The sequence below is a fragment of the Rhineura floridana genome, chromosome 7 (genome assembly GCF_030035675.1).
Source record: "Rhineura floridana isolate rRhiFlo1 chromosome 7, rRhiFlo1.hap2, whole genome shotgun sequence".
Lineage (NCBI taxonomy): Eukaryota > Metazoa > Chordata > Lepidosauria > Squamata > Rhineuridae > Rhineura > Rhineura floridana.
This window is the reverse complement of record NC_084486.1, coordinates 147,431,437-147,450,419: the sequence shown is the minus strand read 5'-3', so window position 1 is coordinate 147,450,419 and position 18,983 is coordinate 147,431,437. Positions and strand designations below refer to the sequence as shown.

At 48.8% G+C, this 18,983-nt stretch overlaps 1 protein-coding gene across 1 annotated transcript in view; it reads left to right on the top strand.

Annotated features, from left to right (window-relative positions):
* The window catches only part of ALPI (alkaline phosphatase, intestinal), a 35,331-nt gene extending 18,734 nt beyond the window's left edge, over window positions 1-16,597 (top strand). Inside the window, exons 6-12 of the mRNA XM_061637747.1 lie at window positions 7-176; window positions 4,730-4,861; window positions 8,517-8,589; window positions 10,227-10,361; window positions 12,042-12,233; window positions 14,071-14,187; window positions 16,332-16,597. Coding sequence (XP_061493731.1) covers window positions 7-176; window positions 4,730-4,861; window positions 8,517-8,589; window positions 10,227-10,361; window positions 12,042-12,233; window positions 14,071-14,187; window positions 16,332-16,597 — 1,085 coding nt within the window. The remainder of the gene's footprint in view (window positions 1-6; window positions 177-4,729; window positions 4,862-8,516; window positions 8,590-10,226; window positions 10,362-12,041; window positions 12,234-14,070; window positions 14,188-16,331) is intronic.
* The last annotated feature ends 2,386 nt before the right edge of the window (window positions 16,598-18,983 follow it).

The following is an 18,983-nucleotide window of genomic DNA, read 5'->3' as shown; positions in this document are numbered from 1 at the left end:
TTTCAGGCCGGTCTGTGGGGGTCGTGACCACCACGCGAGTCCAGCACGCGTCGCCGTCTGGGAACTACGCCCACGTGGTGAACCGGAATTGGTACTCAGACGCCGACATGCCCGCGTCAGCGATTGCGAACTGCAAGGACATTGCACAGCAACTGATTGAAAACGTCAACCTGACGGTGGGTTGGGGGTACACGAGCCCTGCCTTCTTGGGTTGCACTCCAGCCCCACCACCCTTTCCCCATTCTCACTCTCAAGATAAGCTGGGGTGATTGTACACATCCTGGATATGGGGCTGGAGACGTGCTCTGTGAATGTGGTTCCAGGGAGTGACATACATCTCTAAAAGGAATAGCACAGGAACTCTTCCTGGTAAGGTTGCCGACTTGTGAACTGGTGGCCCCTGTAGCCATCCTTTTAATAGGCCAAAACATCTGGAGGGCAGCAGGGAGGCCAGATGTGGGGAACAGAGGCCAGAGGGGGATGAATGACAGCTCCCATCATCCCTGGCTATTGGCCATGCCTGCTGGTACTGATGGGAAGCATTGTCCAGCAACCTCTGGAGCAGCCTTTCCCAACCAGTGTGCCTCCAGATGTTGTTGGACCACAATTCCCATCTTTCCTGACCATTGGCAATGCTGGCTGAGGCTGATGGGAGTTGTGGTCCAACAACATCTGGAGGCACACTGGTTGGGAAAGGCTGCTCTGGAGGGTCAATGTTTCCCTAGCCCTGAGGGAGGGGAAGGCTGGCCAACTCGCTGATTTGCACTTGCCTGGTATAGCACAGTGGGGAGGAGAGCCTGGCTGAGAGTCCAGAGTCTGTGAGTTCAAATCCTCACTTGTGTCTCCTGGGTGTCAAGGGCCAGCTAAAGATCACCCCCACAGGGAGCTGGTGAGGGGTTACGTGCCCTGCCACCTGTGCAGCCGTGGGCAAGCTGCGTAGTCCCAAGGAGCCCAGTTGCCCCCCAGCTGGCACTTGCGGACAAGGAAGGGGCTGGCTTGTGCAGCTGTGGCAAGCTGAGTAGGCCCTAGCTGGCTGGGGAGGACTAGCCTCAGAGGGAGGCAATGGTAAACCCCCTCTGAATACCACTTACCAGGAAATCCCTATTCGTAAGGTCGCCATAAGTCGGGATCAACTTGAAGGCAGTCCATTCACTTGGCTCTCCAGGCTTTCAACCAGCCACCTTCTTGCTGTTGTTTATAAGCCACCTTTACAGTACTCAGCAAGAAAAATAAGGAAAACAAACTCAATGGACCAGGAAACCAGAAAAGCGGCACCACTTAAATGAGTAAATAAAATGTAAGAGCCAGCTGTACCAAAAGCCAGACAGAGGAGATGTGTTTGCTCTCTCCTGGAGTTAATCTGGGGAGGCTAATAAAGAGTGTGGAATGACAGGCCTCTAGGAAGTTGCCCTGTCAGCCCATTGGGCCCCCTGGATTAGATGGTGAAGGGCCATCGCTCAATGGCAGCACGTCTACTTTGCGTGCAGAAGGTCTAAGGTTCAGTCTTTGGCATCTCCAGGCAGGGCTGGGAATGTCCCCTGCCTGGAACCATGCACAGCTGCTGCCAGTCAGGGTAGACCTTATTGAGCTAGATGGACCAATGGTCTGATTTGGTATAAGGCAGCTTTCTGTGTTCCTACGTACGGTCTGCACTGACTGGCCATGGCCCTTTGGGATCTGTGACAGGGCCCCAGAGTTACCTGGGACTGAATGAAGCTGAGCCTTTTCCATGCAGAACAAGTGCTCTTCCTGACACATTAAACTAGCAAATAACAAAACAAAAGGCAATCAAATCAATGATGGCTTAACTCTCAGTGGCTTTTCATTGACTGGCAAGATCATGATCAGCATAAGAATTGGAAGCTTTCTGTGCTGATCAAACTCAGCACTCTCCTTTTATCTCTTTCATGTTCAGCCTATATTTTGGGGGTGTCACTTCAATCCCTTCCTTTCTTTTTTGTTCACCCGAATACATTATTACGATGCAAATCCCATGTCTCCATGTCATTATTTTATGCAGCCAAAGATAGCAGAGGCCCAAGCCCCATAGCCCTTGCTCTCAGGGAAGCCCCAAAGCTGGTGTGCTGGCTCTTTGGATTGAACCTAGGGTGCAGTGGCAATTTTTGGCTCCATGTCAGTGGGGCAGTGGAATCTGCTCCAGGTTTTAGTCTGAACTTTCAAGGAGCTGTCATGATGCAGAACCAGCTGCTGCTGCTGGGGTGACCAGCCAGACAACTGATAATCGTCTCTCAGCAAAACTACACTTGGAGTTTAAAGAACAAAGGGATTTTTTTTTAATGCAGCCTTGTGGCTAGGGATGGAGGACTCTATTGTTTTTGGTTTCTCAATTTTCCAATTTTAAGTTCAGTTCTCTGCATTTCAGCTGCACTTCGTGATTTTTTTTTTAAAATCCTCATGAAAATGTACCTGTATTTTAGTGCAAATTTCTCTCAATATTGTATGCACTTTTGAGTAGTATACACATTTCCCCAAGCAGTTTCCCCTAATATAATCCATTTCTGTATGTTGTTTTCACTATGCATATGCATTTTTTTGGCTGTAGAACTACACTACAAAATCTGGAGAACTGGGAATTTTGGTTCACTTATTGGTTTGGGAATTACAGAGTTTCTCATTAAAATGCAAACAAAATTGAATCCCTACTTGTGGTTAGGGTCTCTCCAAGTCATTTCGCCGCCTGAGGCAAAGCATAATATGGTACCCCCTCTCACTTCCATGGCCCAATTTGTTTCCGAGCTCAGTTCAAGGCAGCGCTCATGTTAGTGTTTAAAGTCCTAAACAATTTAGGGCCCAAATGTCTGAGAGACCGCCTCCTTCCCTACAGATCCTCTCAGGTGTTTAGATCAGCAGAGGGGCCCTTTTGGTCATTCTGCCGCCCTCAGAAGCTCAAGGGGCGGTAGGCCAGGAGAGGGCCTTTTCTGTGGCAGCCCCTAAGTTGTGAAAGTCTCTCCCTATAGAGTTGTGTCTGGCACCTTCGCTGTACAATTTTCAGTGAATGCTAAAGACGTATCTCTCTACCCTGGTCTCCGGCACCTGAGCTGTTGTTTTCAGGACCCACCCTGCTCCTGTGAATGTAATCTGTTTTCATGGTTTTTAAGTGTATTAAACTTCTGTAACCCGCCTGGGACTGAATGGTGAAGGGCGTGCAATAAATATAATAATGATAATAATATTATCATTATGGGCGGAAAAATGGCAAATGCAATTCAATATAAACAAGTGTAAAATTATGCATATTGAAGCAAAAAAATCTTAATTTCACATATACGCTCATGGGGTCTGAACTGGCGGTGACCGACCAGGAGAGAGACCTCGGGGTTGTAGTGGACAGCACGATGAAAATGTCGACCCAGTGTGCGGCAGCTGTGAAAAAGGCAAATTCCATGCTAGCGATAATTAGGAAAGGTATTGAAAATAAAACAGCCGATATCATAATGCCGTTGTATAAATCTATGGTGCGGCCGCATTTGGAATACTGTGTACAGTTCTGGTCGCCTCATCTCAGAAAGGATATTATAGAGTTGGAAAAGGTTCAGAAGAGGGCAACCAGAATGATCAAGGGGATGGAGCGACTCCCTTACGAGGAAAGGTTGCAGCATTTGGGGCTTTTTAGTTTAGAGAAAAGGCGGGTCAGAGGAGACATGATAGAAGTGTATAAAATTATGCATGGCATTGAGAAAGTGGATAGAGAAAAGTTCTTCTCCCTGTCTCATAATACTAGAACTCGTGGACATTCAAAGAAGCTGAATGTTGGAAGATTCAGGACAGACAAAAGGAAGTACTTCTTTACTCAGCGCATAGTTAAACTATGGAATTTGCTCCCACAAGATGCAGTAATGGCCACCAGCTTGGATGGCTTTAAAAGAAGATTAGACAAATTCATGGAGGACAGGGCTATCAATGGCTACTAGCCATGATGGGTGTGCTGTGCCACCCTAGTCAGAGGCAGCATGCTTCTGAAAACCAGTTGCCGGAAGCCTCAGGAGGGGAGAGTGTTCTTGCACTCGGGTCCTGCTTGCGGGCTTCCCCCAGGCACCTGGTTGGCCACTGTGAGAACAGGATGCTGGACTAGATGGGCCACTGGCCTGATCCAGCAGGCTCTTCTTATGTTCTTATGTTCTTATGCAGAAGCTGACTGCACTGGCTGCAGAATCTGACCTCAACAGTGACTCCACAATACCTGAGGCAGCAGGCCAGATGTGTGGGCACAAGACAGGCCATGTGGCACCAGAGGGGACTGGTTGTGGGGGGAGAGAAATAGCCGGGGGCAGCAGCTGTCAGCCTAATGGCTCACTCTGGCTAATGCTAGGGCCAGCATGGCTTGTGGCTTCAAGCACCTGGCTTACTGAGATCTAGGTGGCTGCTGCCCGGGCAGGACTCACCTCCGTTTGCAAGCCAGTTAGTGGTGGTCGGTCTGGTTGACAATCCTGGCCCTGGAAGACGTAAGAAGAGCCCTCCTAGAGCAGACCAAAGGCCCATTCAGTCCAGCATTCTGTTCTCACACTGGTGTTCCCAATTTCCTCTCTTAAACTGCTCTGGTGTCTCGTGGGTGATCAAATCATCATCATCAGAATCGCCACCATCATCACCCAAGGTCTGGACCACTCCTTGAAAGTTCAGATTAAAACCTGAAGCAGATTCCACAGCCCTACTGACTTGGAGCCATCCGCTACTGCTGCCTTATTCTAACACATACCTTCTCTGACAGGTGATCCTGGGTGGTGGCCGGAAGTACATGACTCCGGAAGGCACTCCGGACCCCGAGTATTCCTCCAGCTCCAGCCAGGGCATTCGCAAAGATGGCAATAACCTGATCACCAAGTGGCTGAACTCCTCTCTGGTAAGCTTCTCGAGCTAATATGCTTTTGCCTTTGGAATTGTGAGCTTGGCGTGATGATGAGACTAGAACTGTATGTAACATATGGTGTATCAAACATAGAACCTTCTTGGGGACTGTTTGAACTCTGCACATGCCAGTCAACATTCTGACAGGTCATTCAAATTCTGCCCCACCAAAAAACTCAATCCCAGAAGTCCATAGATTATGCCAATGAATGCATCTTCTCTTTTGCATCATTTGTTCCACCATATCTACTCTTCCAACATGACTTAGGCTGCAATCCCATTGGCATTTACCTGGCAGTAAGTCCCATTGAACCCAGTGAAGCGTACATATGAGCACTTACAGGATCGCGTTGTTATTCTGGGTTTGCTATGCTAGGCGAGGGGAGGGGGCTTGGTGGGGGTGAGGAAGTGCTGAAGCCTCTCTGCCCCAAAGCACTGTGAATTTTGTTCAGCGATCTTTTTGGGTGCCTGCAATGTTGCGCAAAAATGTGAGAGTATATCTTCACTGCCATGAGGACTAGAAACTTGTTTGTACTCTCTGTTTCTCTCTCCTTTTTAAATTAACACTGAGATTCTCCAGTAGTTGAATTTCTGAAGTCAGTAGCACTTTCCTCTCTTTTCTGCTCTCCAGTGGGCTTGTAGCGTACCCACTTTCCCGATCTTATATAACTAGCAAACACGACGGAAGAGCACTGTGACTGACCTGCTCATTGGCAGGGAAGAGGGAGGAGTGGGGAAGAATCAAGACTTTTTTCTGTGTGGTGGAAATCAGCTGGAGGGAAAGCATGGCAACAGAATAGGGTGGAGTGGGAGGGTGGCACTGCTGCCTGTGTTGTTCCATGTCCAGTTTATAATTAACTATTCACATTTGCATCCCTTCCCTTACACCAAGGAATTCAGAGTGGTGTGTTGCAGGTGGATGGGGATTCACAACAACCCTGTGTGGTAGGTTAGGCTGGGAGGTAGGGACTGGGTCCGGTGAGGGTCTTAAAAACACAGCTCTCCCCAGTCTACAACCAGCCCACCACCACACTAGTATTTAGTGAGATGTGTTGGCTCTACCAGTTGTATGGATCCCTCCACTAAGGACTGGATTTCACCAGAGGGGGGACATGTATTATTATTGTTGTTTGTTGTTGTTGTTTATACCCTGCCCTTTTTCCAAACTGGAACTCAAGGTGGCTTCCTGATGAAAGTAAGTACATATTAAGAACATATAAACATATAAAAATCAGCATTAAAACAGAATTAAACTATTAAGATGTTAAAACCAATTAGACATACACTTAAAATTCTGCAACCCAGTTTAAGAGCATGCAGGTAAAACAATAACATGCAGCACCCTCTTCAATCACTACCCTTAAAGTCTTCAGTTGCAAAGGCCTGCCGGAGGAAAAAAGTCTTTAGCTGTCAGCGGAAGGACTGCACAGAGGAGCCCATTCTTGCCTCCCTAGGGAGGGAGTTCCAAAGCCTAGGGGCAACCACCGAAAAGGCCCTGTCTCGTGTCCCCACCAGTCGCACTTGTGAAGGTGTTGGGATTGCGAGAAGGGTCTCTTCTGAAGATCTCAGGGTCCGGGCAGGTTCATATAGGGAGATACGGTCTGACAGATAGCCTGGACCTAAGCCATATAGGGCTTTATAGGTCATAACCAGCACTTTGAAGAACAGTAACTAGATCTAAGGCCTTTTCGGTGGCGGCCCCCGAATTATGGAATGCCCTCCCAGATGAGATACGCCTGGCGCCTTCTCTGTCATCTTTTCGGCGCCAGGTAAAAACCCACCTCTTCGCCCAGGCATTTTAAGCTTATTTTAATTTTAATTTTATTTTATTTTTATTTTATTTCTGTTTTAAATATGTTTATAATTGTATGGCGCAATACTCACCTGCTTGTATTTTAAATATTGTGATTTTATCTTGTTGTACACCGCCCTGGGAGCTGTTAGCTATAGGGCGGTTTAGAAATGCAACTAGAAGAAGAAGAAGAAGATTCTGGCTGCAGCTCGTTGCACCAACTGAAGTTTCCGAACAGTCTTCAGAGGCAGCCCCACGTAGAGCGTGTTACAGTAGTCTAAGCGGGATGTAACTAAGGCATGTGTCACCGTGGCCAGATCAGACGACTCCGGGAACGGGCGCAGTTGGCACACTTGTCTTAACTTTGCAAAAGCACTCCTGGCCACCGCAGAAACCTGGGCCTCCAGGTTTAAGGCTGAGTCCAGGAGCACACCCAAACTGAGTAGCCCAGTCGGATGTGTTCTCCCTCCACAGTCGGGGGCAGTGTGCTTCTGAATGCCAATTGCTGGGAATCCCAAGTGGGGAGAATGCTCCTGCACTCAGGTCCTGCTTGTGGGCTTCCCAGAGGCATCTGGCTGGCTACTCTGAGGATGCTGGACTAGACGGGCCATTGGCCTGATCCAGCAGCCAGGCCCTTCGTACGTTCTCAGGAGAGGCAAGAGGCGTGCTGGCGCCTGGCCAGGACATGCTGGGGAAAGAAGGCTTCCTTCTTCCTTTGGGGCTCCTCTTCAGGGATGGCTCACAACTAGGGATGGCAGGATCTGTCCACTCTGGTTCTCTCTTTCTCATTTTCCTCCTAACAAACACATTTTTGCAGACAGTTTCTCTGAATTTAATGCATTGTTATTGATATGAATATATTCATTTTTATGCACACTTTCCCCTAATATATGCATTCTTGTAAACACTGTTTGTTTGGAGACCTGCATCGCAAAATTTTTGTAAGTGTGGGTTTTGAAGGTCGGCTGTGTTTTGGTTCCCCTATTGTTTCAGAATGTGCAAATTTGATAGATCCGCCTTTAAATGCAAACTGAATAAATCTTCTCCCCCAACCCTAATCACATCCAGAGGGCTGTTGCAACCATCCTGTAGGTCATGCATCTCTGGCCTTTGAGAACAGAGATGTTTGGCTTCCTTGTCCCTTAGCCATGCTGGCCTTCTGAAGTGTGCGCCATGCCACAAAGGAGCAGGACACATAGCACATAATGCCCAACATGGCCCAGGGATGAAAGTCTGCAACTGGAGAGTGCTTTTGGTTATGTTTCAGATATGAAAAATACCTAACGTCACTGTGCCACACTCACATTCATGATCTGGGAGCCAAAAATTGCCAAGTATCCCTTGTTTTAATCGGCATGCTTTCTTTGACAGCCTCATCAATGCACAACAGCTGTCTGTCCCTTATTTCAGAATATTAGGGTTCCACAACAAGAGGTACATGCTGCGGGTCCAAAGGGACCCTTGTTGTTCAGTCTGTCAGGGGCCAAAGGCGCCCTTGTTGTTCAGTCTGTCCATCATGCCCCCCCACACACCCAGCAAGGGAGGGATTATAGCTCGATGGAAGCTCTGTGCACACACACACTTGGCAAACACACACACACTCCAGTTAAAAGAGGTGATGGGAAAGAGTTCTCTCTCTCTCTCTCTCTCTCTGGCCTCTGGAGAGTTGCTGCCAGTCAGAGCAGGCAATACTGGGTTAGATGGACAAAAGTAGTCTGACTCACAAAAGTAGCTCTCACATGCTCTGCCTGTCTTTGCTTGGGAGTTGCATTGGAGCTGCTGTGGACGTGGCAAGCTGTGTTTAGCCGGAGAGGTGTGGATATCACCCCAGCTGACCAGTCTTTGGGTTTCTTCCTAGGGCACCAAGTACGTCTGGAATCGAACTGAGCTGCTGAGCGCTGCAGGCGACCCAGGTGTTAGCCGCCTCATGGGTAATGGGTTCAAAGCTCCATTTGCACCTCCCAGCTTCCCAGCCATGTCTTCAAATGGATATCACCAACACCAACACCCCTGTTTTGTAGCAATTAGCAGAGTTTTTCTCAGAATGCATTTCAGACCTGCTTGTACATGCAGGAGGATCCAGTGGACACCCTGGGCTGCGCCACTTGAGGCTGCAGTTTTTCCATCTCTCTTCATATCTGAATGCCTCCCAGTAAAGGGGGATCATAACTATATCAATTATGATCATAGGATCCTAATCCTAATCCTGATTCCAATCCTGATCCTAATCCCAACCCAATCCTGATCCTAATCCGGATCCTAATCCGGATCCCAATCCTAATCTCAATCCTAATCTCAATCCTAATCCCAAACCCGATCCTAATCTCAATCCTAATCCCCATCCTAATCCTAACCCAATCCTGATCCTAAACCCAATCCTGATCCTAATCCCAATCCTGATCCTAATCCCAATCCTGATCCTAATCCTAATCATAACCCTGATCCCAATCCTAATCCCAGTCCCGATCTTAATCCTAACCCTAACCCTAACCCTAATAAATAGGAAGCTGCCTTATACCAAGTCATCCACTTAGTTCAATATTGTCAACACTGACTGGCAGCAGCTTCCCAAGGGTTCAGGCACGGTCGCTCCCAGCCCCAGCTGAAGATGTCAGGGGCCTTCTACATGCAGAGCAGCTGCTCTTCCAATGAACTATAGCACTTCCCACTAATCTCCAGTCCCATCTGCATCCGGAAACGATGCACTCTGGGAAAAGCTGTAGCTGAGGGGTAGGGGACCCTTTTCAGCCCAAGAGCCATATCAAGAACTGGCCCACCATTTTGGCAGGTGGGTGGGGCGGCTCACCTGTCAATCACCTGACATCATTATGACCTCAGAGGACAGTTGCTGGGAAACCGCAGGAGGGGAGAGTGCTGTTGCTCTGGGGTCCTGCCTGAGGGATTCCCATTGGGGCATCTGGTGGGCCACTGTGAGGACAGGGTGCTGGACTAGATGGACCCCTGGCCTGATCCAGCAGCCAGGCTCTGCTTATGTTCTTATGTTTAACTTCAAAGGGGCCCACTGTCTGTTTGCAGGTGTGGTGTGGATTCAAGCCGTTTGGACTGAAGCAAAGGCAAAATGTCCATTTGCAAGTGCAGCTTGAATCCAGACCATGCCTGCGAACAGACAACATCAAAGGGGCTTGCTATGAATGCTGACCAGCCCCACTTGCCAGGGAAGAATCAGGAGTGTCCTTCAAGCCCCTGATTGTTCCTTTGCAGCTGTACGTCAGGTGTGTGGCAGGTGGGCATGGGGTGGGGAAAACAGCCTCACAGGCCAAATTAGGACGCCTAGGGGCCCAGCTAGGCCAAAGGGCTACAGCAGCCTTTCCCAACCAGTGTGCCTCCAGATGTTGTTGGACCACAATTCCCATCTTTCCTGACAATTGGCAATGCTGGCTGAGGCTGATGGGAGTTGTGGTCCAACAACATCTGGAGGCACACTGGTTGGGCTAGAGGTTCCCTGCTGACTCTATAAACCTTCCCTCAGGGAGGGCTATGAAGTCATTCTGTTTGTCTCCAGAATTGCCTTAGGACCGTCTGTCATTCTCCTCTCCCTTATCCCTAGGTCTCTTTGAACCTGGTGACATGAGATATGAGCTGAATCGCAACAATCACACCGACCCATCCTTGGCGGAGATGACAGAGGCAGCGATAAAAATCCTGAGCCGCAACCCCAAGGGCTTCTACCTCTTTGTGGAAGATAAGTTGGACATCTTCTGGACTGTTTCCTTCTTGGAAGGCCTGTGTAGACCAAGGGTGGGCAGAAGGCAGACTGGCCGATCTCTGGCTGTCTTGCAATTATTTCTGACTCTCAGATGTTTAACAGCCGCAGCAACAAAACATCTTTCTCCACCTAAATTAGACAGCTGAAGTTAAGAAAGCTAACTAGGAGTAGAATGTTGTGTGAAAGGGCTGTGAGCTCAGATTAGTTCTGGTCAGTGGGGCAGGACAGTTCCTTGAAAGTTTGGACTAAAACCCAGAGCAGATTCCATTGCCCCACTGACATGGAGCCACCAGTAGCCACTGGGTCTGATGCTGAAAACTAATCCAGAGCTTGGAAAAGTTACTTTTTTGAACTACAACTCCCATCAGCCCAATCCAGTGGCCATGCTGGCTGGGGCTGATGGGAGTTGTAGTTCAAAAAAGGAACTTTTCCAAGTTCTTCTAATTTCTAGACTCAAAGAGTGCTCAGAAGTTGTTCTTTAATTCTAACTGTGGTTTCCTCCAGACTGCCAGTAGTTTATGGGAGGGATTCAACTGAATGCTGGAAATTTAATTGGCACAATGAAAGTGGATTAAAGCACTCCATTCCCCAACAAAATCCACTTAAAAACACACAGACTTTTTGCAGTTAGGGAAGTGACAGGGAAATGTACTTACGCATGCAAGATAAACAACTGCTTATTGGGAAGACATATAACTCCTGTACAAGCAAATCAGGATGCATGCTCATTGTCATGTAACCTTCCTGCAACCCAATCAGAACAAATGCTCAATATTGATTGATTGATTGATTGATTTTATTTGATTTATATCCCACCCAGAGCAGCAAACAAAAGCACTAAAAACACTTTAAAACATCATAAAAACAGACGTCAAAATATATTAAAATACAACAACCATTAAAAACATATTAAAACAAAACAGTGTTTAATGAGAAGCTTTAAAAACATTTTAAAAGGTTTTTAAAATATATTAAAAAGCAATAAAGAGCAGACATGGTATAACTTCTGCACAAGCTATGTGCAATGGACTCAGGATGAATGCTCAATAAACAGGTCACCCGGAGGAGCCCTGTGTGTCTCTTGCACCTGGTTGGTAGATCTTGGAGTTTCTTAAAAAACAAAAACAAAGTAGATCTCACAAAGTAGATCCTAAAGTCTGCCCACCCCTGAGGCAGATTCCTTGTCCCCTTCCATCTTCTCATTCCCTGCACCTCTGCATTCTGCCAAGACATTCTGCCACTGTGTGGAGGGAAGCTGTGTGTCTGCAAATCATGGGAGGTACAAAAAAACAACATGAGCAGAGTGGAAGGGCCATAGCTCAGTGGTAGAGCACCTGTCTTGCACGCAGAAGGCCCCAGGATCAATCCTCAGGGCCCAGGGCCTTCAGGTAGGGCTGGGAGAGAGGACGCTGTTTGAAATATTGGAGAGCTGCTGCCAGTCATGGCAGACAATACTAAGCTAGATGGACCATTGGCCTGACTCAGTACAAGGCAGGCTCCCGCGCTCCTGTGAAGGCGGTCCAATTCAAGGGCACACTGTGGGGTCAACTGTAAGTGTTTGCCATGCTCTTTGCGGGCCCCGAGCCCTCTTCTTCCAACTTCTGTGGAGGAATACATTTGCTAGCTACCTTGTCTAACTTGCCCTTTTCTCTGCACGAGGCAAGATTGACCTTGGACATCACGACGGCATTGCCAAGCGGGCTCTCACTGAGGCAGTGGAGTTTGACAAAGCCATCCAGCGGGCTGGGGAGCTGACCACGGAAGCCGACACTCTGACCGTGGTGACCGCCGACCACTCCCACGTCTTCAACTTTGGTGGCTACACGCTGAGGGGCACTTCCATCTTCGGTAAGGGACCGATGAATTGGGGGGCTCAGCTGGAACCTTGCGGGGAAGAGCCAGTGGTGGATCATCCACCGCATGCAAGGTGTTTGGAAGTGTTGAATAAATGACCGTTTAATGGGAAAATGTATCACTTGCATGCAGGCCAATCAGGAAGGTCCCAATCCCTGTTCAATCTCTGGCATCTCCAAGTAGAGCTGCGAGCATTCTCTGCCAATCAGTGAAGACCAGCTGTAGGGAAACTTTGTCTCTCCAGATGTCTCTGAACTACATCAGAGCGGATCCGTAGCTTAGGGGTGCTCCTGGATTCATCTGTCACTAGAGGCCAAAGGGTTCTCTGTGGCTAGAAGTGCCTTTTACCAGATTTGTCTGGTTCATCAGCTATGGCCATTCCTGGACAGGGATAGCCCTGACTATGGTCATACTATAGTCCCTGCTTTGGTAACGTCAAGGTTGGCTTCCTGCAATGCGCTCTATGTGGGGCTTCCCTTGGCCCTGGTTCGGAAACTTCACTTGGTACCAAATGCAGCTGTCAGACTGATGATGGGGCCACGTGGCCAACAACATGTGTCACCACTCTTAAAACATCTGCACTGGCTGCCCATCCAGTACCGAGCCAAGTTCAAGGTCCTTGTATTTACAAAGCCCTGAGCAACTTAGGTCTGGGGTACCGGCTGAACCCTTATATCCCAGCTCCATCACTGAGATCATCTGCAGGTGTGGCGTTGGTTGCCCCCTGAGTTGGCAATGCTCATTTAACATTGACACGAAATCGAGCCTTCAGCGTCATCAGCCCAGTTCCCTGGAATGGTCTTCCAGCGGAGATTCAGCAGGTGCCTTCCATTTTAACGTTTAAACATGTGCTGAAAGCCTTTCTGGTCCACCAGGCTTACGCAGGCAATTGAGAAGATATCTTTCTGCAGTAGCTGACCTTTATTTTTACTGTTTTTTAAATGGTTTTTACTTGTTGTAAACCATTTTGATATCTTTAAATGAAATAGCGGTATACAAACATATTCATAAATGAATAAGTAAACTCCCATAATCACCCCTGACCATTGGCCATGCTTGTCAGGGCTGATGGGAGTTGTAGTTCAACAACGTCTGGAGAGCCAAAGGTTCTCCAATCCTGGGGTTGTCAACCCTGAGCTAAATCAACCAGTTGCTTACTTGGTACAAGGCAGCTTCCTGTGTACGCCACTTCAGAAGCAGGGACCAAGTCCAAATCGCCAGAAGGGGGTGGGGGTAACAGTGTCATGAGGATGCATAACCCCTTGGGCTGTGTTGGTTAGGGCCCATAGCTCAGAAAGTAAAGTATGTGTTTTGCGTGCAAAAGGCCCCAGGCCCAGCCCTTGGCATCTCCAGTTAGAAAAACACTTTGGGAACTGGGAAAGATCCCTGCTGTCAGTCCTGGACAGCCGCTGCTGCTCAGAGTTACACAGTACTGGCCTAGATGAACCGACAGGCTGAGCTGGCATAAAGCCCTCTAGGTCTCTCTATCTAGCCCTCGGAGCTGTCCCCAGGCCATACCTCCTCTTCTCAGGCTGCACCTTTCGTTGCCTCTGTTTCAAACCCTGGGGGAGGTTGCTTGGCTGGAATACGTGCTTGAACTCTGATCATGCCTCTTGCTTGCTGATAGAGGTGAGAGATGTGTGTATGTAGAAACTAGCCTCTTGTTCAAAGGCAAAATATGCATGTGTTTCTCCATCCGCTTTTGTCCCTGACGTTGCCCGCCACCAGAATGTGGTGGCCCTTGGTAGGTTGCCCAGAAGGATCTGTGGCCCTTGGGCTAGGAAAAGTTCCTCACCACTGCTCTATACCATCTCCTGCATTCCCTCCACAGGCTTGGCCCCTAAATTAGCAGGGGACCAGAAGACGTACACATCCATCGTGTACGGAAATGGGCCGGGCTACCAGATCACCAACCAGAGCCGTCCCAATGTGACCATGGAAGAGAGCGGTAAGAGGGATGCCACTGGCTGATAACGGGGCAGGCATTCGACGTTCAACAGTGGCAACCTGCCAACACAGCTAGCAGCCTTCTCTGCGAGGGAGCCTAAGGCCAAAGCACATGTCACTCAAGGGCGATCTATGCCTGGGTCTCGCATCGTTGGGATTTTTTGCAAATGTTAAAGCAGCCATAGGAGCTCTGAGGTTAACTAAAACAATGGTGCTGGTCAATGGCGACTGGTGGCTCCTATGTCAGTGGGGCAGTGAATCCGCTCCAGGTTTTAGTCTGAACTTCCAAGGAGCTGTCCAAGGTGCTTTCAGCTAAATCCTGTCCCCATCCCCAGGGAATCTGGTATTAGACCCACAGCAGAAAAAATAAGCAGGCGTTTTTTTTATTATGCTTTTTTTTTCATTTGCAGAATTAATAGCAGCATGGGGAGGAGCATTTAGATATGGAAAATGGCATGGGAAGGGCGGAAAGTTAAACACCACCAGCACCGGTAGAGACTGGTGGCCCTGATGTCAGTGGGGCACTGAATCTGCTCCAGGTTTTAGTCCGAACTTTCAAGAAGCTGTCCAAGGTGCTTCAGCTAAAGTTTGGACTAAAACCTGGAGCGGATTCCACTGCCTCACTGACACATGGAGCCACCAGCTGGCACTGCCCCCCCTCCAAAAGGTAGATCCTATTATATATCTCCAACATTATGTGTGGCATAGGCCCTCATTTCAATCATAGCGACCATCCTTGAGAATGGGTTTATATGCAATGAGTTTTGTGAAAGAAATGTCACCCCGCAGTCCCTTGATTTCGTAGTCTTATATAAGTGATCACACATGGTGTCATAGTCATTTCCAGTAAACCCCAAGAGAAGAGTGAGCATGGCTTTAGGTGGCTGGAAAGGGCTGGAAGTCATCTTCTCCTTGGCCCGGTCAAAATGGGAGACTTTCCTGAGCTGGAGCAGGACCAGTGTGTCCCTACCCGCTGGCAACACCTTCTGAGGGAAGCCCACCTGATGCTTTGAGAATTAGAGAGAGAGACAGAGCTGGAGAGGAGCAGCTGTAGTGACCAACTTAGGGGTGGGATTAAAAGAAAGAGGCAAAGTCATTGGCCGATTTCAGGGAAGTCCTGTGATTGACATGAAGGGGATGGCAGGAGTGGGGAGATGGTTGAAGAGGGGTGGGTGGGAGAGACAGAGGGCTAAGATGGCGAGAGCCCGTAGCTCAGTGGTAGAGCTTCTCCTCTGCATGCAGAAGGACCCAAGTCCAATCCAGGTAGGGCTGGCAATAGGGGCAGAATTGAGCCCAATTTGGGTCTGACAATGCAAATAAAAAAATGTATTGAATGAATGAATGAATGTATTTCGGTCCATGACCAGCAAAGTATTGCCTTCAAGTTGATTCCAACTTATGGCGACCCTATGAATAGGGTTTTCATGAGGCTGAGAGGCAGTGACTGGCCCAAGGTCACCCAGTAAGCTTCATGGCTATGTGGGGATTCGAACCCTGGTCTCCCAAGTCGTAGTCCAACACCTTAACCACTACACCATTAATTCACTTATTTTCTATCACATACGGACTGGGTTTTTATATAGCAATTTTCTGCTGCGATTATTTTTTAAAAACTTTTTAAAAAACCCTCCTTTAAAATATCGATATTAAGATCAATAATTTTATCAATATTTCCTTTCAAAATGTTATTTCCTTTAAAAATATCAATATTAATATCAGTATTTTTTGCAAGGGAAAAAAAACCAGATCAGTAAAAGCAGCAGTCAGCAGAGAAAGAACTCAAACCAATATTGGCCTGTTAGGTTGACAGGATGCTTTCAAACCGGCACTGGCCAACGGATCCCATCCCTCGCTGGGAGGGACTTCTTACCTGAAACCCCGGAGATCCACAGCCAGTCTGTGCAGCCGGTACTGAGCTAAACAGACCAATGGTCTGACTCAATACAAAGCACCTTCCTCTGTTTGGAAGTACCTGTGCTGTTGTAAGTTCCCCTGTGTTGGGATAGGCACAGCAGGAAGAGGAGGCATCCATAGGCCACGCTGAGCTCAGGGCGTGTGGTGAAAACAGCACACTGAGCTGAAGTAAGAGGGGGGGCGTGTCTAACAAGTGGCAACTCCACATTTCGTTTTCTCCTCTCACACTAGAGACCGACAGCTACCACCAGCAAGCTGCCGTCCCGCTGGACTCGGAAACCCATGGTGGTGAGGATGTGGCGATCCTGGCCAAGGGCCCCATGGCTCACCTATTCCATGGGGTGCAGGAGCAGACGTATATTGCGCACGTCATGGCATACGCTGCCTGCGTGGAGCCATACGAGGCCTGCGACCTGCCCGGATTTAACTCTGCCAGCTTTGCCAGCCCCACTTTTGTGGCTCTTCTCCTGTCCTCCTTGGTCCTTTGGGGGTGTTAGCCCTCCTCTGAGCAGCACGACACAGGATGCAATACCCTCCTCCTTTTCCTGGGATCTGGATAGCGCTTCCATCTCTGACACCACATTTGTATGCCCTCCTTAAGTTGCTACGCTGCAGCTAAGTGTCCTCCCGCTCATTGAAGGCTGTGTCAGGGAAGACCTTCCATCTTGTTCTACCAAAGACTGGCAATTCCATCCACAACCAGAAGAGGGCGACACACTCACTCCCAGAATTGTGAGCGCTGTTCTCGTACCCGGAGGTGAGCTGTGGGTGGTGTGAAGCAGCATGCAAAATGTGTGCCACCGTGGGTGCCCTAGAGAGACCGTGTCCAGCTTCTCCAGTGCCAACCCCTGTCTGTACGCCGCTGTCCCCAAAGCAGAACACAGTTTCCCCTTATGTATAAAAAAATGTTATTAATTAATTAGGTGTAATTAGGTATTAATTAGGTGGCTGCTGGAGCAGTGAGTGTGTGTGCGCTCATTGTGGGTTGGAAGGATAGCAGGGGGGTTCTTTGGAGAGCCTGTGAGGTCCCATATATCATGTGATTCGCCATCCCATGGCCAAAGTAGTGAATGCAATTGTCAGGGAGATATGATCTGATGTTGTCTAAGTCAGCCAGAACACCTCTACCCTGATTCGTCATGTCTGACAGGGAATGTTCTCTTATGGCTCATCCGTATAACCTGTAATGTGAGACCCTTGTGCTTCCATTCATTCTCCTTCATCCATTTGATATCTGCCTTCCCACACTTTTCCCCTTCCTTGATCTGGAGTTTCCAATACCAACTATGCACCGAAAAGGAAAGAAACAGCAATTACAAACAGTTGCTGAGGAAGGATTCAGGCTGCTATGATTCACAGTTTAACCTCCTTCCATGCCTCCTCCTCCATGCCTCCACCTCCTCTTATTGGCTCCCTCACCCCTCTCTCTTCTGGTCTGAGCAAATCAGCAACACAACATACCTCATGCTTCTGTTGGGTTACCATTGGCTCCATCAGTCTGTCTCCCCTCCCCTCCCCCGCAATCTGAGCCAATCAGCAGGAGTGGGAGTTTGTAACCAAAAAAGGGCACGCCTACAAGTATGGATGAGGAACAAGTTTGGTTTGAGTACAAAGAAAAGTGCAAAACAATCAGCTTCGGATTACTAGCAGACAATTCCAATAAGGAAAATGTGGATTTTTAACTGTGGTCTGGATGAGCCCTTAGAAAACTACCTGTGCACCTGATCAGGACTGCACAGAGACTGGCTGACTGATTTCTGATTGGCTGCCCTTCAAATTTGGAATTTGTTTCCTTTGGTGACTCGCCAAAGTCTGAGCATCTTCTGGAAGTGATGTAACACATTGGGTTGTATTCAATGCTAGTCCTACTTGGAGTAGACCCATTGGAGTTAATAGGCATCAGGGCCGGTTCTAAAGGGCGGCCAGGTTGGGCACTGGCCCGAAGGCCCCGGAGCTACAGGAGCCCCCGAGGGGCCCCCAAGGGGCCCTCCGCTCCCCTTCTGTGATCCATGCCCCCCCACGCCCCCCACTTACCTGTCAGCCGGCTTTTTAGCATTGCCCTTAATGAAGATGGTGGCCACAGCTTCCCTAAGGTACTGAAGCCGCCGCCGCCATCTTAGTTGATGGCAGAGATGTGCACACGTAGCACGCACGTGTGCCATCAACAAAGATGGCGGCGGAGGCTTCATTCCCCCTTAGGGAAACCGTGGCCGCCATCTTCATTAAGGGCAATGGTCAAGACTAGACAGGTAGGGGCCATGGGGATGCGTGCGGGCGTCCCGCACGCGCGTGTGTACGCACGCACGTGCACACCCACCCACCCACCGGGGGGCCAGGGCAAGCTGATGCCCAAGGGCCCCCGCATGCCTGGAGCCGGCCTGAAGGCATAACTAACTTAGTTTCATTAATTTCAGTGGGTCTACTCTGAGTAGGACTTTGTTGAATACAAACAATTTAAATTCAATTTAATTTTGATGGCCAAGGATAAGGTACAATAGCAGGCAGATTGGTACTGGCCCTGAGCCCTTGGGAGTGGGATGGGGGGGGGGGGTTGGAAGAAGCCCAATGAATGAATTATGCCCATTTGTCCATGCAGACAAAAATGACTCTGGCCTTTTAATTCAACATCAGCAGCAGCAGAAAAATACAGTGCAACATTTTCTGTACAAAGAGCCACTTAGCCCTACAGCCCAGAGAGCACCACTTGCTGGCCAGGAGTGAGTGATGGGAAGCAGGATAGGGGCCGGCTGCACAGCTGACCATAAGCTCCGTGGCCATTTACGTTGCTATTTTGCTGGTGGGATCCAATAGCACACCGGCAAATTCGGGTTGTGAATTAAGGTGGATTTGGCTCTCTTGCGCAACAATCCCACTTCTAAATAA